At 43.7% G+C, this 24,685-nt stretch overlaps 2 protein-coding genes across 2 annotated transcripts in view; both read right to left on the bottom strand.

The window, feature by feature from the left end:
* Positions 1–490, bottom strand: part of LOC102039412 (tyrosine 3-monooxygenase-like) — a 29,245-nt gene extending 28,755 nt beyond the window's left edge. The window contains exon 1 of the mRNA XM_005421090.2: positions 418–490. Coding sequence (XP_005421147.2) covers positions 418–490 — 73 coding nt within the window. The remainder of the gene's footprint in view (positions 1–417) is intronic.
* A 1,300-nt stretch (positions 491–1,790) lies between these two features.
* The window catches only part of PAH (phenylalanine hydroxylase), a 35,045-nt gene continuing 12,150 nt past the window's right edge, over positions 1,791–24,685 (bottom strand). Inside the window, exons 3-13 of the mRNA XM_005421046.1 lie at positions 22,039–22,222; positions 16,664–16,752; positions 14,456–14,523; positions 11,909–12,105; positions 10,851–10,986; positions 9,804–9,873; positions 8,187–8,243; positions 7,089–7,184; positions 6,635–6,768; positions 4,387–4,502; positions 1,791–3,820 (exon numbers count right to left, since the gene is read on the bottom strand). Coding sequence (XP_005421103.1) covers positions 3,777–3,820; positions 4,387–4,502; positions 6,635–6,768; positions 7,089–7,184; positions 8,187–8,243; positions 9,804–9,873; positions 10,851–10,986; positions 11,909–12,105; positions 14,456–14,523; positions 16,664–16,752; positions 22,039–22,222 — 1,191 coding nt within the window. The 3' untranslated portion in view covers positions 1,791–3,776. The remainder of the gene's footprint in view (positions 3,821–4,386; positions 4,503–6,634; positions 6,769–7,088; positions 7,185–8,186; positions 8,244–9,803; positions 9,874–10,850; positions 10,987–11,908; positions 12,106–14,455; positions 14,524–16,663; positions 16,753–22,038; positions 22,223–24,685) is intronic.

Here is a 24,685-nt window from a genome sequence, read left to right as displayed (position 1 = left end):
AGGGGAGTGGATTGCAACAGCCAGATATTGAGTGGAAACTGCCTGAGGGCGTGGGAGCAATGGCCAGGGGAATTGGTGGGACTGGAGAAGCAGTGTGTCTGTGTGTGGTGAGCTCAGAGCTGCCAGGAGCAGGGACACAGGCTGGCTGCTGTGTGTAGGGTGTAGGGACATTTATGTTTTCCATGCCAGACACATCAAGGGAAGCCGCCTGCGTAGGATGTGCGCAAGGGCCAAGATGGCCCTCCTCCCCTGGGGACTTCAAAGTGCACTCCTCCTGCTCTGTTTGAAGGTGTCTGCAAGCTGTTCTGCCCTGGATAGGGGTTCCTTTGTGGAGAGGTAATCAATTAGCCTGAGGTCCATTTGCATCTCCCAGTCTGGGCTGACCTGAGACTGCCCTACATCCCCAGTCTGTCTCACCTCGCTGGGACTCTCTCCGTATTGTCTGTATCCCCAGCGAACCAGTGGGCTCTTCTCCCACATCATAGCCCATTCTGCGTTGTCTCCTCTGCACAGACACCATTCTGGGAGTGCCAGAGAGACCTCAGCCAGAGCAAGAATCCATTGCCTGTTTCTGAGCTTTTCCTACCCTCAGGATTTGAACCTGTTCTATCCTACCCCTCCAAGAATGGAATGCTGCCCCCAGGCTACATTCCTCTGTTGGAATTTGTTTCTGTCACCATTTTATCTCCGGTGAAATAGGCTCTCAAAAAGACCAGGGTCACATCTTTCTTGTGGGTGGCAGGATAAGTTCCAGGGGGATTTAGCTCTGCTCCTGACAGGGCAGGCACATCTCCCCTTCCCTTACACTTGATATCAAAAAAATTATTTCTGGATATGAGCACCCACATCGTCACACCTCAAGTTACAGTGTGCCAGAGCCCCTGTGAAGGTCATCCTGCAGGTCCAGAGATAAGACCACCCCTCTGGCCTCCCTTTGCAGCAGTGGTGGCAAGGTTTGGTACAGGAGAAGGCCACATCTGATCACTACAAACAACCTGCCCTTTTTTTATCTGGTACCATTTCAGGTATCTTCATCCTATATGAGCAGAGGGCCATTCATTTGAGATGGATGCAGCATTAATATTTTTAGTTTATTTAGGTTAATTTAGATGGTTACATCTGAACATCAAAATGTCTTCTCTGACAGCTGCCAGCACAGTCTGAAGCAGTAGAAGGAGATTTAAAAAGAATGCATTCCTGTGGACTGCTCATGCGCTTAATCCCTTTTTCAACAATTTCTGCATTTTTTGGGGACTAAAATGACCCTTCTCCAAGGCTGCTGTCAGCTGCAGGCATCTTAAGATACCCAGAGGATTCCACCAGTGCAGACTGGTGTCCCTCCATCACAGTCATTGACCTGGGCCAAGGTCACTGTGAAGGAAAGGCCTCACAAAAAGCTTCTTTGATCACCTGGAACTGAGCTGGAGATGAGGACACCAAGAAATGTGATCACAGTGGGGTAGGTTAGTCAAAGTAGCACCCAAAGGCTTCTGGACTATGCAAATGTAGAGGAAGCTGGGCTTGGTTGTGCATTTCTAAGTAATGGCACACATCAGGAAGCTCTATAATCTTGTCTGGATGAGTGACAGTCACTCAGCCCAGGACAGCCTTTTTCTGTTCTGGGGAGCACCTCAGATGGGCATTACCTCCTATCTGAGTATTTAATTCTGGTTGATTTGGGTGCTTACCATACAAGGAGGATTTACACCAGTCCAATAATGCAAAAAGCATTTCCTACACAGCTGGAACTTTCTTTAGGCATGGAAATAAGAAGTCACCCATTAAGGAGTACTATTTAAAATGTGATTTATTTGTAGTATTTAAAGTACTTAGGTACAAGATTATTTGTTCTGCAAGAAAATCTACTTTCCATACATTTCCTCTGCTTTTAAAATGCTGAATATTTAATTTTTTCTCATCTGCCTTGCTGGGCAGCCATGCTATGATGTTTTGGCTGGAGCTATTGCTCATTTAAACCTGCATTAAGGGACAGAGAATCAGACATGTGGCATCAATATTCTCTAACTATTCCACTTGCACATAAAAGAAAATCATGAATCCTGAGCTCTCGATACCACTATAGAACTACTGCTGCTGTCATTCAGGCCAGAAGCAGAGGAGCTTGAAAAGCTGTCTGAGGATTAGTTTGAAAGACTTTACCCTTGGGATGAAATTGCCTCTTTGTAGTATACAGTTACCTCATGGGTCCTATTATATTAAGAGAGAAAAATATGGGCTACTTGCACACTGAAAATAAATGTCAAGTGGGATTGAAAGATCTAGAGAGACATTGTGATGAGAAAAAAAGGAATAAAAAGATACTGAGATAAAAAAGGTTACTTCAAAGCACCAAAATGATACCATTTTGCATAAATATATGTCTATTGAAAAGGATTCCAGCTGATATCCTTAAATTAATATTATTACCTACCATATATATAATGAAAAGAACTGTATTTTCTATCTTCCTAAAGGATGATGCTTACATTAAAGCCATATTGATTTTCAAACTATAAATACAAAATTAGTACTATCACAGGTATGAGACCCTTGGGCTTTCAAATCCCTCTCCATCTTTCAATCTTCTAACAGAAATGTGACCCCTGAGCCATGTTAGTGTCATGATGCAAAATTGCTTCAAGCTGGAAGTGCAGTTCAGCTTTGCTTTGCTCCATTCTGCTCTGTTCCAATGATGAGTTCCCTCCTTCAAGCAGGGAGCTACAAGAATTATACAGTGTGGACCAGTCCAAGAGGGCACTTACTGCTGATTGAGTGAAATTTATTGGATAAATACAGAAAGACCCTCCTGAACAGCAAAACTCTTCTCTCTCCATGCTCAGCTGTTAAGCTGGAGCCACCTTTGGTTCCATTTGCTGGCACAGTTGAGATATAGTCCAGGAAAAATAAAACTGCTTTCACCAAAAGGATAAAAAAGGAGATTAAAGCTCAGATGGGCAGTGGAGACATGAAATGGTGTCATTACTTAGGACCTGTCTTGAAAGATAACATGTTTGGGTTTGAATGCAGTTAGACTGGGGCACAGCTGAGCCAGGCCTTCCATGCCTTTGGTGGGGACTCTAGCCACAGAAAAGCTGAGTTAGGAGTTGGAAGGCTCTGGGTCTTCAGCTGCATTGTAACAGGCACTTCCTCTGCATTTCCAAGGTGCTGGTATCCACCTTCTAGGCTGTGAGACCAGAAAGTTAAGAGGCACCTCTCAGGGAAGGACACACAAAAAAAATGTAGCCTTCACACATCAGCCATCCACTGTGAGCATGCCTGTTAAGAGATATCTCCCCTTGTACCCTGGCAGATCTCCCTGCATACCCTGGAAAGTGTAGAGCTCCAGACTCCATGGGAACCTTGGACAACTGGGAGGCACTGAGTGGACAGTGACTGTGAGAGAAGGCAAGGTGGATCACTCTGGTCATCACTGACATCTCATCCCTGGTCCCAGACCTCACTGGTGCAGCAGATTATGCTCTGCGTGGTGAAGATCTCCTTCTGCTAACCTTTGGCACAAAACATACACAGACTTCCCCCGGGTTCCCAGGAATAAGGTAATTTTTATACATTAGTGAGAAAAAAATGGATTGGTGTCTGAAGGCCAGAAGAGTTGAGGGTCACCTATAGATGTCTGTTTCTCTGCTAATCTCTAATAATTAAGATATATAACATAATTATTGATGCAGTTCACTGGAAGATAATAGACTGAGGCTAGATCAAGATTGCCACTTGCACATGACAGCTTCTAGTCACTAGCAAGTTACAGCAAATCTTCATTTGATCTTCTGGAGGGCATTGCAAAGGATCCCAATCTCACCTGCAAAGGAAATAATCAGAGCGGTTAATTCCAGAACTAGCCCATTCTGGCACTCCTGCATGTTTTTTGCCCTTTATATCCATTCTCTTACAGAATAAGGTGAGCCCAGAAGTGCTGAACTGGACACATTTATTAGGGTCTTGCTGGAGCTACGTCTGCAGAGTCATCCCTTTGCCTTCATCAGCCATAGAAGGCTGGCTCGCAGCATCAGAGGAGCTGGCTCTCAGCAGGCTAGCCAATGTGAGGGGGAAAATGTGATCAAAGCCATGCTTCTCCTTCTCTTCCTTACTGAAAACAGCTAGGATCCACCTCAAGGCCATCTGCCATTTCCTAGTGTCTCCCCCAAAACTGGGTTTTTCAGATTTAGCAAGTTACAGTCAAGTGGAAATGCTTGTTGAAGCTTGGCTAGAATTGGGAAGTAATTTTTTCATGAGAAAGGAGATATGTGCTGCCTTATCTTCGATAGGCTCAGAGAATAAAATGCAACCAGATGGAATCTGCCTTGTGCTTCCTACTTCTGATCCAAGTTTTGAGGAATTCAAGGTAACAAATGTGCAGTTCCTTACTGTTGATCGTGTCAGCTAAGTTCTTCAGCTGCTTTGCATTGTCCAAGACTTCAATCCTCTGTGTGTAGGGATTGTACCGGACAGAGAAAGGACGAGGGATTGTTTGAGCAAATTTCCTGAGGGAAAAAACATAAACAAATGTACAGTTTAATTTTTTTTTTTATTTCACTAATTCTCTTCTTGGTGTGTGCATTTGTTGATTGTGGGGATAAGAAAATCTGTGGGAGGAAATAACTGGAATTCCTACTGGCTGATCTGAGACCTACAATGTTCTGCAACACACTTGAGACTCTATTTGCCCTTATCACCTCTGGTTTTTTTCTGAACAGAACTAAGCCATTGGCATGGCAACACTGCTCCTGGTGTAGGCCAACTATGTAGCAACTGGGACCTGCCAAGCTTGAAAACCTCATTTTCCTTTCATTAGTGCAAAAGGTAGGAATTCTAATCCAAGTCTGAATTTCTGGGGAATTACGGTCAAGGATCTACATCATCCTGGTATGCCAAGGAGCAAGCAGGCACCTGACTTTTGTCATTGTCTAGCTCTTAAATTACCTGGTAGTTTGCAGGTAATTTAAGAGCTAGACTACAGTTAATCAAATAAAGTAGCATTTTCTTCTGCAAAATAGTTAATTCCATGTCAAAAGCATTAAGATTTTGGTGTCTTGGGAAAATATTAATTTGCATAACCACAGAACTGTGGAAAGAAGGGTTCTGAATGGGATGAGACGGTCAGGGCTATTGTTCCAGGCTCCTTGTAGACCCCAGCAGGATACTGGCTTATATATCTGCTTTGTATTACTGGAGTTATTGCTGAAAGAGGAAGGGAAGCACGCAGGAGTTGATTATGGAGCTCCACTGCACAGACTGTGACTCAGCAGGGTAAATCCCATACGCCCAGAACAGTGGAATATGCTGGATGCCACCCTCAAAGAGTTTCTTCAGTTTAAACCTTATTATTAACCTTATTAAGGACATTGTCTCAAACAGAACTCAGTATGAACAGGCCACAAGGTGTGGCAGTGAAAAAATGTTGCTTATGATGAATTTAGCTGCATGGTCTAGTTTTTCTAAGAGAAGAGATCACATTAGAAGATGGCTTTGCTGAATCTCAGCTGAAGGCAAGATCCCAATTAGAAGATGAATGCCTTAAGCTGAGATCTTTTAGGTCAGTCTCAGAATAATTTCTCAGAAAGGTATTCTGTTACCCACAAACACACAAGTCCAGGCGCAAGCCTCTAACACAGGCACTGGACCAAACCCCAGAACTTCTATTTCAATTTAACCACTTTTTCAATTTGGTCACTGAAGCAAATAAAAAAAAAAGCTCCACGATATTTTGTTGCAGAATTTTCCACTTCCTCAAGGAGCTTGCTGCTCAGGGATACATACAGAGAAGACAGAAGCTGTGTGCAGGATATCAATAGCACAGCCCAGAAGAGAAGGCCATCTTTCCCATGTATTTCCCCAGAGAAAAGAGCACAAGGAAAAGCTGCAGACTTATGAAAACTAAGGAAGCATCAGGGCAGAGAGCTAGGAAAAACTTAGAGCTGGGGAGCCTGAGGTAGCAGAATATCTTGGGATGCAGAACAATTTATTTTTGCTTGGTAGAAAGATAAGGGACTGCAGGTCTGGGACAAGCCTGTGTGTGGCATCTCCAAGTGAGAAATAAATTGAGTGTGAACCAAGGCTAGCCCCCATAGCTTGACTAACACCCAGAAATATGGTAATGCACTGGTGTTTTAACAGGAATAGAAATATTGTCAAGGTGAAAACCAAGCTGAACCCCAATACAGGCTGAGCCATTCCTGTTCCAAGAATCAGAACTGAACCTGGACATAACTTCAGAGGAAAAGGAGTAGATACTATGAGATTGTTTTTACAAGAACTGTTAATTCTAGTAATGGTAAAGTTACTTGGTTTGCATTAATTAGTCAGATTTGACTTTAAATGTTAGTATCACTGCAATTGAACAGATAACTTTTTTTGTTGCATTTTGGTTAGACAGATGAAGCTCTTAGTTACACTAAGCACAAATTCTTGGTTTCATGCATAAAGTATATTCCTATTACTACTCATTTTTGCCCAAGATTCTGAGGATATAAAATGTTTATTATCTTTAAGCATTGCACAGATTTTTCTAATGCCTCTCAAAACATGACTGTCAACCCAAGAACCGTTATGGCAATGACATCCTCTGTATTTGCAGCAGACAAGAGTGAGTTGTTCTCTGGAATGGCTGGAGTACCTTAGCTTTTCTTTTGCATCTTTAAAACTTTCAGCAACATAGTAGATAGGCTGGAACTCAGTAACACAGTACTCCTGCACGGCAGTCTTCTCCAGGACAAGAGGCCGAATCTCAGGCTTATCTGATAAACAATACTATGAACAAAAAGGTAAGAAATTAATTTCTGTGTAAGAGTGTTTGAACATGCTGTGAAAGAAATCAAGAGCAACTCCATTTCAGACAGGGAAGGGTTTCTCCTGTGGGATACAGTGATAATTTAACTTACTGGGAAAGAAGGAGGTGTGAGTTCCCTGTGTATTCATACACCTACACATTTATCAGAGCTCTACAGTGAAATGCTACATTTCATCCTACTTCTATGCACAAAGTATGAAGCAAAACCAAAGATCCGAAGATATTAAGAAAAGAAATTTAAACAATTATGAACATATCTGAAATATTTTCTAGAACACACCTGCAGCTCCCCAAATGAAGACAGCAGCCCTGCACCATATGCTTTGAGGGAATCTCCTTCCTTACAAAGTCCAAACTCAACTGTAAACCAATAAACCTGGAAAAAAAATGAGACAGAAACTTATTATTACTAGATAAAAAGTACACCATTTATTTTGAATACATTTAGAATTTTCATTTCTATGTAAATATGATGTTGTGTGTCAAATTCAAGTGTATAAATGCAATAAATGTCCCTTCAGACTGAAATTCTTCTCCTAAGAGAGAAGCACAGTACTAGATTCTCTGTGCCTGAGAATCAGTTCAGTTCCACGACAAACAAAGTTGTGTTTTACTGTGCTTATCTTTGTCAGCAGGAGCAATGAAATTATAGCAATGAAGCTTTATTTTGGCTGACCAACCTAGTGGAAGTTTGAACCTTATTTTAGAAAAGTTTGAGTCCTGTTTCACACAGGGAATCTGACTGCATCAGATCAGGCTGTTGGTGCAATAGGGAAGGAAGATGATGAGTGGCCTAATTTGACTCCTGGGTCTGTCCTTTTGAAGGGATACCTGCCCTGGCTCAGAAGAAACTACCCCATCTATCAGAAATGTCAAAGCTGGTGGAATTCTTTGCCCAGGTGTCCCCTCATTTGGCACTGGGGGTACTACTCTCAGAGCAGTACCCCCGGTTTTATTCAAAGTTTGCAGCTCTGGGTCTCAGTAGTCTCAGAGTATTTATCCAGGTGATCTGTGTTGACATGAGGATAGTGCCTGCCTGGCAAAGTGGAAGAGATGCTTGTAGGTGAAATAACTACAGAAGCTGCCTCTTGAAATTTCCTGTGGGGATGTAGCAACATACAATCTTTTCTTGCCCAATATGTTTGTGCTGGAGGAAATCTCGTTTGGGCTTCTGTGTTTAATCACAACTGTCACTTTGAATAAGGGGTGCCAAAGCTATTTTCCTTCAGCGCAGCTGTTTCAGGGTAGGGTTTTCCAATCGTGGTCTTCACTCTGATCCCATTCAGCTCTATGGGAGTTCTATCAGTGACTTCAGTGGCAGCAGAATTAAGACAACACAGGGCGCTTTGGAAAATTGAGCCCTCATTTATTAAATTACCGTGGCAAGTTTCTCGATGAAATCATCTGGAGCTCCCAGAGATGCCAGTCCAATTTCCTGTAACAATAAACCATTATTCTTCAAGCTGTTTATTGCAAACATTCTTCCTGCCCATCTTATGTAATTGCTCACATTTTAAATGTTACCATTGCTTACTACCACACACAAATGTTTACAGGACATGTTCCTATCATGCAAGATCAATTTTAAGCCAGAAATCTCTCAAAAAATGAACAAAGGGTCTTGTCCAAATGTCATTTACAAGGCGTGATCCTTTGTGCCTGGTACAAAGCTCATTGAGGTCAAATAAAATTTTGCTCTTGCTTTGACAGGCTTTTGATCAAGTCTACAATGGACATCTGAGAGAATGATAGGGATAAAAGGAGGCAAATCAATCACACCTACACACCTCATATATTTCTCTTTGTTTTGATGGGTCCTGATTAAACGAGTTTTTCTGGAGCCCTGAATGAGCTATTTTTTCTGAATGACAGGGCATGATTTGAAAGAGCTTATTCGTACCTTGGGAGCTAATGGAGATTTTTCCAGGAGGCATGCAATAGTTGGATTCAAAAGGCAGACACATGAGACTACATATAGCCAGGTTCTTTTCTTGATTTGCACTAGTGAGGACTGCACAGTGCAAAGCTCAGAGGGCTCTCCCCATACACAGCGAAGGCATTAGAGCAGCTTATCACCATGTCAAATCCTAGTAAGCCAAGGTACAGTAGGGCTCATCTGGGAGGAAATGACACTTCTTGGAAAGGGCAAAGCCTAAAGGCAATACTGAAAACTTACTAACAAGATCAAACTGGCTTTTGTCTTTTGAGATCCTTCCTTCCTTCCTTCCTTCCTTCCTTCCTTCCTTCCTTCCTTCCTTCCTTCCTTCCTTCCTTCCTTCCTTCCTTCCTTCCTTCCTTCCTCCCTTCCTCCCTTCCTCCCTTCCTCCCTCCTCCCTTCCTCCCTTCCTCCCTTCCTCCCTTCCTCCCTTCCTTCCTCCCTTCCTTCCTCCCTTCCCTCCCTTCCTTCCGCCTTTCTCTCTATGTATTTCCAAGTTTTCTGTCTTTATGCCTTTCTCTCTTTGTGTATTTCCATGTTTTCTGGTAGGATGCAGCCAAAAGTTTACTGCTTCACCAGGGTTTGGCTTATTTTCCAGACATTAACACTCCCCAAAAGAAATCTCCTCTCCAGCCTTCTCCCATGCTTACAGCTGAGACAGTTCCACACTTTACTCAGCCTCCAATGTCACTTCAACAGAAAACAAAAAAAAACCCTCCATTTTCCCTAACATTTGAGTATCATCATGAGGTAATAATCCATCTGACTCATGAGCTATGTGACTTCACTCAGAAGGATCAACATCTGTAGGAAGGTTTTAAAATGATGGCTTCACAGGGTCTGTCAAAAAGCAACTCACACAAGATCATTTTTGGAGTTGGACTTTATGTTTTCACCTATGTGAATTGTGTGCAGATTTCAAGCAATAAATAAACCACCTCAGGCACTCTTACACAGTATGCTTTAAGGTGAATCTGCACCACCTTCACAGCTCTTGGATCATCCTCTGAGTTACTGTGTGTTTAATTATATACTTAATATAACCACCAAATAACTTACCTGGGAAAACTGAGCAAAACTGGGATCAGCAAAAAGAGGCACGTGTCCTAGCAGCTCATGACAAATATCACTGCAGGAAAACATGACATCTGAATAACTGTGATTCAGGAAAAGTCCAGCAATGCTGGAAGAATGCCCTAGAGCCAGCACACAGTCAAGAGCACAGTGCGTTTGCTCCTACCAGCAGATATCGTTCACAGGAAAACATTTTGCTCTGAAATTATTCTTGTGGTGGAAATGCTTGCAAACCCCAGGGTTTTCTGTGCTTTTGCATCATCCCTCCCTCAGCTGCAGGGACTGCTAGATTTTTCAAATACAGAGAAGTGATTTGGTGAGATGGAAAGGGGAAGGGGATAAGATGTCCAAAAAAGAAATAAAGGAAGAAAAAAGACATTTCAGCCTGACAATGGGGTAAACAAAAGCAGGGAAGAAAATCTGAATAATCAAAGAAAGACAAAAGAAAGGAAAAAGAGCTTGTGGAAAGTAGGAAGAAAATAAACAAACAAGGAAGAATTGCAACAATATGAAACAGAATAAGAAATCTGTTTTTAAAATGGCAAGTGGAAAAGGACAACAGACAGGGACAGAGAGAAACACTCCAAAATGAAAAAGAGATGGATTCAATGGTCTGGGCTTCTCCTGTCTTACTGCCAGAAGCTTGCTTGCAGCAGGCAAATCCTTGCTGCACTACTTGGGTGCTAATAGCCAAGTGCCCCTGTACACTGCTGTACCTTGCATCCCAGCCAGCACACAAGCAGGCCTTCAGCAGCAAAACTATCTCATGTGCCCCAGGAGCACTTGCAGAAGTGGATGCAGACTGTTAAACACACTAGAAAGGCTCCATAAACGTTTCCAGAAGAGAGCAGTCCTTCTGGAAGGAGGAATGGTCCCTGGGGACCCTTGGTCCCTGGGGTAGCTTGGTCCATTGATAAACGTTTCCAGAAGAGAGAGCCCTGTTCCCAGGAGTCCCAGGCAGTTTACCCAGCTGGTGTGAGCCTGCTGGTGGTGTGCTGCAGCCTGACACCCTCTGTGTGGCAGGGTACTCACGGCTCCGGGGTGTACATGGGCTTGGAGGCGTGGCGGATGTACTGCGTGGAGTGGAACACGCGGAACGCCAGCCCGGCCAGGAAATCCCGAGAGGAGAGCAAGCCTGCCACGGGACGCAGCCGAAACCCAGTGCAGCCTGGAGGGGCAGACAGACAGCACCTTAAAAGCAGCTGGTGTGTTTGATTTATCCTCATCCAGACTCCTTACAGTGGGAAAAGTTTGTTGTTGATGGTTGTTGTTTTGTTTTTTTCTTTAATCTCCTTGTTATAGATGGATAATGAGATTATTTGCTCTCATAATTAAAAGATAATATTGTATGAATATTAAGAAAAGCTTTAGTGATGTACAGTTATGTTGTTGTAGTTTAGATGCCCTCTGTTCTCCCCACAGTTCCCTTTCCCCCCTGTACTGTTGCCATCAGACAGCCTGGGCTGTCTAGGACGGGTACAAAGAAGCTGCACAGGTGTCCCTGGCATGGGGCAGCTGGGAATGGAAAAGCTTGGTGCTTAGGGGGGCAGCATGGCAACACCTGACCTCCAATCCAGTTACAGAAAGCAGTTTCCACTGATAAATGGCAAAGAAGAGCTGACTGACAGACTTTGGGAAGGGCCAGGGCTGGCTGATGCAACTCCCAGGGATATAAAAGACTGAGCATCCATCTTGAAAAGGAACCAGCCACATGTTATGCACACGAGCAGTTCCCAGCACTGCAACGTTTTTCCTTAAGTAGTCCTTTTGTTGTATTTTTGTTAAGGTTTAATAAGCCTTTTTAAATTTTCAAAGTGAGCAATTGTTTCTCACATCCTTTTGTTAAATAGTGTTTAATTGCAGGCGATTTTCTGCCCAGGAATACCACCAGCACAGTATCTGAGCATTTGTCCCATTGTATCCCCAGAAGCATTAGAGAAAGACCTGAGACACAGGCTAAGCGATGTGCCCAAACATCATAGGGAACCTTTGCTAAATCAGGGGTTGTTTTTCCTTCTCTGGAAGCACCACCCCCACTGATAGCTGAGGCCTTTCATTTCATTTGGTTCTTTTAGGGGCTTCGAACTTACTCTGCAAGAAATTTGAAATATCTTCAAGCTGGGGAATATTGTCCTCCCTGTAGCCACAGTACTTCTCCAGCAGTGGGAACACGTGGTTGTGTTCATAGCAAGCATGAGTTGGATACAGACTCTTCAGCTCCCTGAAGACAGTGCCCCAAGTTTTCTTTTCTTCTTCTGTATAGGTGACACGAGGAATAGGTTGGCCACTAGAAAGAAAAGGGATGTCCTCAATAACAGCCACAGAAAATGTCCTATGCCATCAACATGCTCTTTGTCCTTTCCCACTTGCCATTTTCAAAACAGTTTTGTTATTCTGCTTCATGTGGCAGCTTTACTAGGACTGGCCAGGAGCTGCTGGTGCAGGAGAGGAGATGCTTTTGGGCTGATGTGCAAGTGCAAAAGGAACATCACTTGTCCCTAGGCAGTGTCTGGAAAGAACTCTACTGACCTTGGCTAAGATAATGGCCTTTAGACAGCTCCTTGCATTATTGTGTTAAAAATAAATCAGTGCGTATTTGTCTTTTAAAGGTGTTCTTTTAAAAATACTTGTTTGATGTTGGTTTCAATTTGTTTTTTTGTTTCTTGATATGAAGGAGCTGTTTCACTTCTTGCTCTTGTGAGCATTACATTAATGGTTTTTGTAAAAACATGAAACCATCAGCTCCATAAAACTCTGTTGCAGTGGCAGAGAGACTCTGATCTGTGCTCTGTGCTGTAACAGATGCAGGCTCCAGCCAGTTTGACTTTTTATAATTGTAAGGAGCAATTATGAGTTCAATCCCACCCTCAGGCCTCCACGTGCTTAGCTCATGTTGAAGCTAACAGGAGTTATACATCACAAGCAGTGCAGTTTGGCCTCCTGTGAATAACCAATTCCTTAGCAATAATGTTAAGGCCATAGGTGAATCCAGCAGCTTGGAAATAATCAAAGGGGTTTAAGTAACTTAATAGGTTTAACAACACTGCTGGAACAATGCTGAAGCTTTCCAAAGCTGAGACCCATTGTTAAACTCTTGATGACACCCCACCATCTCCCACTTTCTCTTTTTTTTTTTTTCTTGAGCCTCAGGGCAGCTCCTCTGGAGAACCATCACCTTCTGTCTCTCTGTATCAGCTCTCCTTGATCTGTGGAGCTTTAAACATCATGTTGAATTATGAGGATTGCTGGGTGATTTTTATTCCTATAGCACTCTTAAATAATCCTCAACCACCTTCCAGGACTACTGGGGGAAGCTATGGCTTTAAAACCTTTCAAATTTCAATTAAAAAAAATTCTAGGGATCAATGGGGCCAGAAGCAAAGTAAGGCAGAGCAAGGAGGGAAGCTAAAAGCAAGGAAAAGAGAAATCAGGGAAATTGAGCACTCCACAAAAACAGTGGGTTAATCTATCATGAGAGGAGGCAAAAAAGCAAAGGCAAAGTAGGGGCAAACAGCACAAAGAAAGGACAGAACAGATGCAAAAGAAGGGATGCAGAAGAGGATTAAATGAATGTTAAGAAGAATACAAGGCAAGCAATCACTGACCCATCTCACTGTTGCAGCTGTGTAGCACCTTCACAACTTAAGAACCCTTTCCTTTTCAGTGAAACCTGATAACTTTAGTTGTGCCTCTCCTCCTGTCCACTTCTCTGTATCTTCTGTGGGATATCTAAGAACGGACATTAGATCTGTTCACATCTGGACACAAAAATCTTATCCAAATTTTCTAGCTATAAACTGGCTTTCTGACTTTTTTTCACCTGACATTTTATACTTGGCATCAACCAGTCCAATTTTGTCTCTCATTTTCTGATTACATTATTAGCTCTTTGTCTCAAGGGCTATCTTGCAAAGATGTTAATTGCAAATTGTAGCCCAAAATTTACAATATATGTTAATTTTTCTTTGCAAACACAGTTTTTACCAGTCCCAGGAAGAATCAAGCCCAGTAGTACTGATCTATATACACAACTGTCTCTGGGAACAGAATTTTTTCTCCTCCAGATCTGATCATTGAAAGCAGTCAAATAAGCTCTAACTGAATTTATCATCTCTATTAATTTATTTTTCTTGGGAAATGAAAGCCTAAATTGCTGATTGCAGCTGGATTAGACATGATAAAAGTAGGGTAACAGACAGTGGATTAGCATCAGAACCATATGTTATTCATTATTTTAATAGTGTATGCAGATCCTGCTTTAATGTTAATGATAGGCACTCCTCCCCCAGCCCTGGTTTAATGGGGAATACCAGATTTATTCAATGTTCAAGTCTTTGTAGCAGCAACAGTCTACTGCTCAATTAGACAACAAAGCTGGGAAAGAGGGGTGTTGTGGGGAGGGAAGGGAGATGATTTCTCTTCTGAACGTGTGCCTGGAACAACTTACCTTTATTTTGCTGCGATTTGGGGATAAATGCATGAACAGGAGGATTTAAACACATGGCAGAGAAAAGCCAACAGCAGGAGGATGCTCGTGGAAAAGCAGGGATAGGCAGCAGGGTGAGCAGCCTAGGAGAGGGCAGGAGATGAGGGCAGGAGATGAGGGCTTGCTCTGCTCACATGCAGTGGGTACTCACTGTCTGTAGTTGTAGGCGATATCTGCAAACTCCTTCCTCCGGGCCCGGTACACAGGATCTTTGAACCCCTGCAGAGAAACAGTGCTGCTCAGTCCATGTAAAATGGTCAGTAAGGGCAAAAGGTGAAGAGCCTTCCTCCTAGTGAACACCCTCAGGCATGGCTGGCGCATCCAAGAAGGGCAGCCAGGTTGGTGGGAAAGCTGCCTCTGTTCTGCCAGGCTCCACTAAGCCAGGGCAGCAGAGCCGCCAAGCAGCCACAGTCTCTCAGCACCCCTGTACCCTAAGTCATTTCTTTTTCTCATTTCCACTTCCTATAAGATAGGGAAACGTTCCTTTACAGTAACAACAAGGTGCCCCTGGCAAGAGCAGCCCAGAATTATCAGTACTTGGGTAACCATGCCCTTCTAGTTTCCCTTGAAGCTTCTTGCTGCCCTTGGCACAGTCAAGCTGTTCTAGAGAAGCAGAATCAAAACACATTAGAAACACATTCATCAAGCCAATCGGACCTTTTAGGCAGATTTTCAGCACGAATCACACTTAAAAGTACCCATTTTCAGACTGCTGGAGGATCAGTAGCCACTTAGCAGGCCAAAAACCCCAATTTGTAGTACAAATTCAATCATTTGAAGACAATTAATGACTACAAAGAATGTCTAATAGACCTTGTGGCTGGGAGCTTGACCTTTGCAGCTAATTAGCAATAAAACCAAGGATCAGAAAGAAAACCTTTAAATCTACATCTGGGATAACCATTCTCTCACCCCAGTGTGCCTGCTGTTTAGACTAAAAGACCCTCAGGACCAGGAGCACCTTCACCACCTGGAGTGCAGAAACATCCTCCTTCCAAGCTAGGATGCCCTTCTGCTGGGCAAACAGGAACAGCTCCCTGGGCACTGCAGCAGTCCATTAATGCATCTCCTAGTGGTCAATGGCACAACTGGGCTGAGGGGCCACAAAACACAGCCAAGTACAGGAGGCAGCTGAAGTGGAGTGTAAATTCACAAGTGTGAATCAAAAAGGGGTAGCCAATGGCCAAAAAAATGCACTGTCCAAGGTTAACCTGTTATGGAGGTCATTGGGATTAAATTCCATGCTTCACTTTACTAAAAACACAGGCTCATCTTTTTCTGCACTCTATGGACTGTCACCTATTTATCCCAGCAGCTGGCTTTCTTTTTTAAGGCACAAGGGCTCACTAACTAATTCTAGGAACTGGAGGAGAGATGCTTCATTCCTTTTTATATATTTTTCTTTTTTTTTTTCCTTGGTTCTTTTTTCAAATACAATCTTGGTCTATTCCCACATGACACACAAGGGGGCCATTGGCTCAGTGTACCTCCTTTCATTCTGCCTCTCATATGACCACAGTGAACATCATGAATCATTGTGCATGGTACATAACACGTCTTGAATTAAGCAATAGGTAGTGAATGACTAATCACCCCATCTCAATTAAACTAATAGCAGCAATTTTTGGTGCACTGCATGTAATTTATTTATAATCACCCTATCTCAATTAAACTAATAGCAGCAATTTCTGGTGCACTGCATGGAACTCAGTGTGTTTTGACAAATGAAAGTAAGTTGTTGTTTGCTTGGAGAGGGAATAGAGGCAGAAAATATTCTTGTATCTGAACAAAACTGAAAAACCGCAAAACAATTTTTTTATCAGCTAAGTCAATGAACAAAACTTTCTGATGCTACCATTTAAACCATAAACTTTTTGAACCAAGAACATTTTCTTTTGTCATGTCTCGCCATAAAAGTACCATGTCAGATTTAGAATCCACATAACAACACACTGAGCTAAATCATGTGTGTGTATATAATCAAGGATGAAAAAAGTCTTTCTTCCTCTGGGTTGTGCCATGTTTCTTCTTTTTCTTGTTAGTGATACACAAAGTGAGCCTGAAATCACTACATCAGAGCCTCCTGGGAAGATTAGGTGTGTCCTTGTGGTGGCCTTGTGCTCTGAAAACCACTACAACTTTTAAGATCTCCTGGCATTTGCTCAATTATAGCAAACTTTGGTTTGATTTACTCCATACCCAGGGATTGGGCTGATTGTAACCCTAGAAATGTGGTGGCCTTCTTGTCCTGCACCATGTGAAATTTAGTCTATTTGATCTGTAATAAAAAAAAAAGCAAATTTAAATGAAAGAAATATCGGTGCCAATAACTAGAAAAACTGCAAAAAGTAATTCTTACAGGATGATCAGCATCCAATTCTGCTCCATAGCTTAGGATCTGATTGGCAAACCTGTCCAGCTCCTGGATACTTCTTGGGAACCATGGTACTGCAAAACAGAAAAGAAATAGAGACTGGTATCCTTCTTTGTTACTTGCTTTTTGGCCATCATCTTTTCATCATATATATAAAGAAACATAGGCGAGAGGCTAAATTCTTTCAATCCTTTTCCCCATAGCAGGGAACAAGAACAAACCAAGCAAGTTGTCTTGAGTTTGTGATTGTTTCACACTGTTGGAAGAATACAGAACATCAAGAGCATCTGAACCTTGGTGCAGAGCTGGCTTGAAATGTTTATGATTTTCTGTTTATTATTTCTGGTGTCTTGGCTTATCAAAATGCAAAAAATTTTCACAATAAGCCAGAATCATCACCTTCAAAGGAATCACAAGAAACTCCACAACAAGGATAAAGAATTTTTGGACTGTCTGAAACACTCTAGGATCTACTTGGTGGCCCCACTTGAGCTAGCATTTGAAACAAAATGACAAATGGCATCCTAATACCTCAGACTAGCAGTCATTACACAATAATGCATTAACTTGATTAACTTTCTTGGTCTGGTTCTCTATTGCCTTGTAACTCATGTGCTATACCCACTGTCCCAGGCACAGCCAGCATGTGAGAAGGGACCATGTTGGCCACACAGAATGTAATGCCACGTGACCTTCTTGTTACAGAGGGACATACGGTGAAAGACAATGAAGAATCACAGGCATTTCCAGATGTGATGTGTTGAGATTAAAAAAAAAGGGTAAGTCAAGCATCTTCATGGCAATTCAATACAGGGGACTAAACAGGGGCAGCCTCTATCAGTAAAATGTTTGCAATTCCCCGAGAGACTTTCTTGTGCAAATGGGTGTTGCTTGCTCAGCCAGTGCTTGGAAAACAGCTGATCCCGTCTGCGGCTCTCTGCTCAGCTGGGAGCTCCGCTGCCGGGCCATACCTCCCCATCTTATTTTGGGGGCTGTGCCAAGTGAACCTGATCCTCGGCCAGCAGCTGCTGAATGAGTTCCCTGCAGTGCCCGGGTGATGGGGCTCATCCCAGACCTGATGGACCACCTGCAGGATAAGAGGATCTCTGTCTCCAGGACTGTTCAGCTTTGTGCCGAGCCTCACAGCACGGAGGGCGCTTGTAGCACACTGGGTTTCTGCGAGGCACCTGCACAGAGGCGTGGAGCAGCAAGAGCTGCTTCACAGGGCTCGATTTCGGGCCCCAGGCAGAGAGAGAGTGCCCACACTGCTGTCCCATCCCAGCCTGGCTCCGTGCTGGGAGCCTGCACATTTGTTTGCCAGGAAGATGCTGGGATGCCTGAGCATCCCGGGATGCAGGGGCGCGCTCAGCGGTACCCCGGTGGTGCTTTCCCTTTCCCCGCCCGGCAGAAGGGGGATTCGGTCCGCCCCTCTCCACGATGCGCACGCTTCTCCTTTCCCTAAAAACCAGACCTGAGCAAGTCACTAGATGGCAGCAGCAGACCCAGGAAGGTCCCCAGATGGGTTTCTGTGCTGCTGGAGGTACCGCTGGTTCTCCTAGTTGCTCCAGAAACACTCTCTCCCCTCGCTGTCAGAAAGTTTCCTGCACCCCCAACCCCTTCACTTTAACTAGTCACAGGGGGGAGTAGGAAAAGGTATATTTGATCTATAGAGAGTGGCCACTACTTACACCCATTTTCTATCTGGGTTTGTCTCCTGGCTGTATCACTGACCCTTGTGTGATGGTGGGGAATTGCTTCTCTTTTTTGTGCTTCACACTCCCCACTACCAGCCTGGGGTGAGGCACACTGGTGAAGGGTTTTGTGTTAGGCACTGGGGACAAAAAGGCTGCCTGGCACCCCATAGCAAAGGATTTGTCAGTGTTAAAGAGAAAACCACTCTTCTCAGGGATGCACCATGACCTGGAGGGTCCAAGCTGTGTAGAAAAATTGGTGGGGGCTGAAGTCTGCACTGGATTTTGGCAGTGATGTCTGTAGGGCTTTGCTGGCCTGAATCAAAAAGGTCTCACTGGGCAGGGTTGGAACCCTTGCTGACTTACTGTCCATACAGACTTACTTTCATTAAATATCTTATTGACAAGATTGCATCAGTACTTGGTGCAGACCTCATTAAAGACTTGAGGAAAAACTGACTCCACGTTGATGGGATGTCAGTCCTGGGTGTGGAGATAGGTGACTTGATTTTTTCCTAAACAGGAGAAGCAACTTATCTTCCTGGCACCTAGTCCTGATCCTGCCTACCCAAACTCCAGCAGTAGCTAAATGAGAGCAGCTCTGAGCTTGCAGAGCTAGATAGACGTGGCAGGCTGTGAAAGGGAAATCCCAAGGAGACTTAGCACTGCTAGCACCAGCCTAAGTTGTTAAGTTGGGTCCTGGAAAGTGCTGAGCTTTCTCAGCTCTCATGGAAACAAGAATCAAAGACTCCCAGCACAGTTCTGGGGCAAACACTGCACCAAGTCCATATAGCTCTCACATCGAGGGCCAGGGTGAAAAAAGGCTACATGTGGGTCTTCTTTCTAGATGTGATGTGCCAGGACACTGTCCCCAGCCCTCCCAGAAACTATTCAAAAGATCAAATCAAATTAGCCCCTGGCTGAATCTATCCCATGTTTTGTTTGCAGCATCCTCCTGCAGCCAGAATCGCTGTCTGTCTGTCTGCACAGCCATTAATGAACTGCCAGGGCCAGCTCCTGCAACACTGGGCCTCTGTCAAGGTCTGAGGAGCAAACGTGGGCTGATCAGCAATAAATATTGATTTGTCTGTAAGTGAAACAGCAGCATTTATGGGATGGTGCTGGACACCCAAGTGGTGACCAAATTACCGTGGGGTCAAACGCTGAGCAGAATGCTAATGAGCCATTTATACGAGAGGCAGCAGAGCAGGGGCAGAGAGGACTTCTGCAGAATCCTCCACTTGGACCATTGTGAGGAGGGTCAAAGACAGGTCTGTGCAATTTATAGCAGTTCAAGGCCCAGGTTTAGCCCTTTTTTAAACACTCTCAAATGCTCTGGCTAGCCTCAGGGTCTAGCAAACAAGGCCCCTACAGATCCTCAGCTCCCAGCTTGTTTCAGAAATGCAATAAATTGTCTGCATTTCCCTAATGCTGCAACAGAATAATATTTAATTATTTTTATTCATGGGCTCCAAGTGGACTGCAGCTACCATCTTGTTTCCAAAAAGAGCCACTAGGAGATGCACTGTGCTTTTACAAAAAATCTTTCCACATACACAAAGTGCTTTTGGCTCAGCAGCTGCCAGCCCTTCTCGTCTGAAGCTCCAAAGCTACATTTGGATTTGGAGCACTTGGCTGGCCTACTCTCACCTAAAATTACACTGTTGATCCAAATCTGATATTTGTAACTATTGGAATGTGTCAATTAAAAGCTGCATTAAGAAAAGATACTAAAAGCAGTTAAAGTGACCCAAAAAAAGAAAAAAATCATTTATCCCTTGCCCAATAAATCACATACACACAGTGTTAAACATACATATAATATATGTATGTTAAACATACGTATATTAGTATGTTAATATACAGAAGGGACAGAATACAGAAACTTCCTCTGAGTGCCAACAAGGCAGTACCCCAAATAAAGGGACTGTGTGCTTTCCACAGGAAACAGAAAAATAAGATTTTTCTTTCTCAAATCACGAGTGGGAGCAAAATGAATCCTTTGCAGGGAAGAAATGACAGAATCCTAGGCTGCAGCAAAAGAATCAATCCCATGGGATCCCAGATTGCCTCTGGAAGAAAACCTTCCCAGCCTTTACCTGCCTACTGAGACAAGGGGGGCAACATCCCCATAAACCATCTGTCTGACACTTTGCTCCCTGGAGGTTCAGTGCTCTTGTTCTGTGTTTTGGGAATAAGATTTCACACAGGCACATCTGCGGACAGATGACCAGATTTGCCTGGAGGATACATTTGAAAGACAAGCTGGCCTAAAAGGCACCACAAGGCCTGTTATTTGTTAATGCCATCCCTGATAAAGGACAGCATCCCACCACACTTCCTACAGCTCGGGCTGCTCCCATCTCTCTCTGCCCTTGCAGTGCCTCTGCCCAGGATTTGCCACCCACAGTTCATCCCCTAAGCAGGGCTCATTTGACCTTTCAAAATATGGTCCTTGGAGGATTTCAGTTTGACTGGACCCTTATTGCTCATGAGAGGAGTTGAAATTGAAAAAAAAAAAAAGAGAAAGGGCAAGAAAATATCAATCTTCTTCTCTCTCCTCGGCAATAAATTGTTCTATTTTATAACATTTCTGAATTGCTGAAACTAACAAACACAAGTTATCCTCTCAGACAGAAGAGGATCAAGTCCCTTTTTGAAGCTGACTGGATAATCTAGCTCAAAAACTCCTTTGATCAACACAGTAACATGCAGTGAAATCCTAATCCTACAGCTGACCACAGGAGTTTTGACTTCTGTGAGGTCAGAATTTCACATGCAAGACTTTCCTGGATGATATTTAGAGCTGTATCTCTGTCTGACTCTGGCATATGTTCATAGACAACTTTATTATTTCATAAACTTCTTTATTGCCTTCTTCATAGTAACTAGAGAAATGAATGTTAAGCCCTGGTAGGTCCTGTAGCTTTCTTCTGGAAATAAAAAAGCCCCCAAAAGTGAACCTCTTCGATCTGACATGATCATAAATCACCTAATCAACCTTTTGTCCCTTTGTCTGTGATTGGAGAAAACTGACTCCAAAGAGAATCTGCCTTCTCCTTTTTCATCTTCAAATGTAATGTCATGGGTAGGACACAAAGGAAACGGTAAAAGGATTACCAGTACTGATCTCAAGAAGGTATTAATGTCCTTTCATGTTGTTCCTAGGAAGGAAGAGGAAGATCCAGGCCTAAAGTATTTAAAGTCTGAAATCCTATTAAAATCACATCTGTTATCTGAAGAGGCATTTAAGTCTGTCTCAGACTATCTGCTAGGCAGCCACCACTGCACCAAGCAGCCTCAACTCCAGCAAATCTCTGAGAATTAGGAGCAGGAACAACTCAAAAAATCTTTCCTTATTTCCCTCCAAAGGCAGAACTGCAACTGACCTCCCTGGGATTTCTTACAGTAATGGAGAGTTAGTCCTGTTCCCACCAAAGTGGGTGGCAGAGCCTCCCTAGTTTCCCAGGAGTCCTAGTCAGAATCATGGCAAAAATTTACACTACAGAAAATCCCCAAATGAAAAAGTTTACAGTACAGGAAAAATAGAGAGGGAAATGTAGCCACAAAGATCCAAGAGGATCTCCTTTACTACAGAAAAAAAAAAGTAATTTCAGTATGTGACATAGATAGTCCATGCCAATATTAACCTTGTCAGCATATCCTTACCAGTGTCCTTCTTCTTTGTTCGTGAGAGCTCATGGACTGTTGCTCCAATGTCAGTTCTCAAGGACTTGATGATCTTATCCAGTGCTGGGACATTCTTGCCTTCCAAGTTAATGAAGAATTCATACTCATCTTTGTTGAGACGGGAAGGTCGGGACTCAATGTGGGTCAAGTTTATACCTTTTTCCTATGAGAAAGAGAAATTTTGGTCCCGCAGTTTTTGGGGGAAGGAATATGACATAAAGACTGGATAGATACATGTGTCAGTCAACAAACCATACTGTACCATCCAAATAACTCAAAAGTGGCCACTTAACTTGAGGACTTTCACAACAGAGAGAGAAACAGAAAAGAAGAATGAGAAATATGTGGGATTCACCCTTGTACAGAGCCCCAGCACAAGGACTGGGCGCTGCTGAAGGCTTAGAGAAAGGTGGAAGCAGGATACAAGCTGTAAACAGGTTTTTTATTGCAAATAAAAACAACTCCAGTCCCTCAAGCACATAATGAGAGCTCGTCTGTGTTGACGGAGACATTTTTCCCCAGCACCAACACAGGAAGAAGGCATTCCACCTGTGGAGTACCCTCTCATGGGAAACTGAATGCTGCCTTGATGAGCATCCTGAGAGAAGATTGGATGAGCAGGCAGCTGGGAACCCTGTGAGATAAGCTTCTGCCAAACCTCTGCTCAGTCACCTGCAAGGCCACCTGCACAGTTTCCAGGGCTGTGAGCAGCTGTTGGGCAAAGATCCAAAGGGAAACATGGAACTGCACTAAAAAAGGCAGCCTGGGTTTGTGCAAGTAAAAACACGGGTGTTTTAAATCACAGGATCACGGAGTTGGTGAGGTTGAATGGGACTTCTGGAGATCAGCAAGTACAATACTCTGCTCAGATTGCCCAGGGCTATGTCCAGTCAGGTTTGGGGATCCCTCAGCTTCTCTGGGCAACTGCTCCCAAGTCTAATCACCCTCACAGAGAAAGGTTATTTTCTTTAGCACAGAAATTCAAGTTCTGTCTCACCAAATATCTTTGCTGACCATCAGCAGTGTGTCCTAGCTCTGAAGAAAGAGATCACTGGCAGCTGTAGCATTGATGACTATAGCCAGTGGGAACCTGACCTCAGACATGCTGCCATGTTGATGTGCAAGCAACAAGTAGCTAAAAATCCTATTTTTCCAACAAAAAGCAAACAAAAAGTCCAGGAAAACAAACAAAAAAAAATATGTTTAGGGAAGAAAAAACACCCAAAAAGTCCAAAAGAAAAGTCCAGGACCATCTACCCCTGTTAACTGAACATTGACTTTGCCCCCTGACCATCTTGTCGGGCTCACACTGGCGCTGCAGACACAGCATGCCATGGCCAGGTCTGGGCTTCTGTCCCCTGGGAGGAATCCCTGGAGAAAATCTGGGCCTGAAGATCACAGAATCATAGAGCCATTACCCTCAGAAGAGTCTGAGGGGCTGACACATGGTGATCAGCATCCCTGGAGAAACTTTTGGGTTTTGTCTTTTAAGCTGAAGAAGACTCCAAACTACATGGGGTGAAGTGCTGGCCCTGCTGGTGTCAATGTCACACCCCCTGCTACAGTGGGGTCAGGATTTCATCCATGAAGTAATGCTGTTAGGATCTACTTTTGACCTACAAGGAAGAAAAATGGAAGACTTTTTAACTGTACATCCCTCTTTCTGAGCCTCTTTAGGGTTTTCTTTGGTCCTCTCAGTGCTTGCATAGTGCAGGAGGGCATCTGGCCATCAGCAGCAAAGGCCTGATTTACTCCTCCACAAAAGGCAGTTTATTCCTTGGTAGGAAACATATATGTCACTGCTCTGTTTCCTGAGCATTGCACACTACAGATGAACTCAAATTGTTTGGCTAGATACCAATACAATAAGTTGAAAAGGTCAAAAGCTCATTCACCAACTGCTGCTCTCAAGAGATGCTGTCCTCACAGGGCTGTCTGCCCAGGGAGAGAATGGCCAGCACTGTCCCTGGCCCTGGGGACAGTTTGTTTTAGGCCTCCAAAGCCCTGCTTCCCAAACAGACTGCCCATTGTCCTGTCCCTGTGGTGAGGCACTGGGAGCTGCTGACAGAGAGCAGGCACAGGGAGCTGCTGTGCCTTTGCTGTGTCTCACCATCCTCATCCTAAAAGTTTTCTTCCTTATGCCTACTCTGGCATCTACATATCTGCACTCTTTTAGCTTAAAACCATCACCCCATGTGCCATCACAAACAGCCTTGCTAAAAACTCTGTCCCCATATTTCTTTCTTACAGGACCCCTCTGAGTACTGGAGGGCCACAATAAGATCACCCCAGCACCTTCTCTTCTCTGGGCTGAAGGCTCCTTAAGGTGCATCCCTTTGGTTTTTGATCAGGTGACTCTTCTGCTGTACCAGCTCTCCAGTCAGGCTCAGTGAGCAGCTGGACAGACAGCAATGCCCCCAAAATAAACAGAATGATGCAAGGGTTGGGAATGAAGAGATAAGCTGCAGGGTGGGCACGAGATGCACTTAAGGCAGCAGGAGTATCAATACCCCTCAAAATATCACAACCTAAGACAGTGAGGAAAAGAGAGGGAAAAAGAAGATGGAGGAAGGAGCCCATGGGGAGAGTTACCTCCTTTCTTACACCTGAGAGAAGCAGAATACTT

The sequence above is a fragment of the Geospiza fortis genome, unplaced genomic scaffold, assembly GCF_000277835.1.
Source record: "Geospiza fortis unplaced genomic scaffold, GeoFor_1.0 scaffold10, whole genome shotgun sequence".
Taxonomy (NCBI): Eukaryota; Metazoa; Chordata; class Aves; order Passeriformes; family Thraupidae; genus Geospiza; species Geospiza fortis.
The sequence above is the reverse complement of the archived record's forward strand: the minus strand, read 5'-3'. Positions and strand labels throughout refer to the sequence as shown.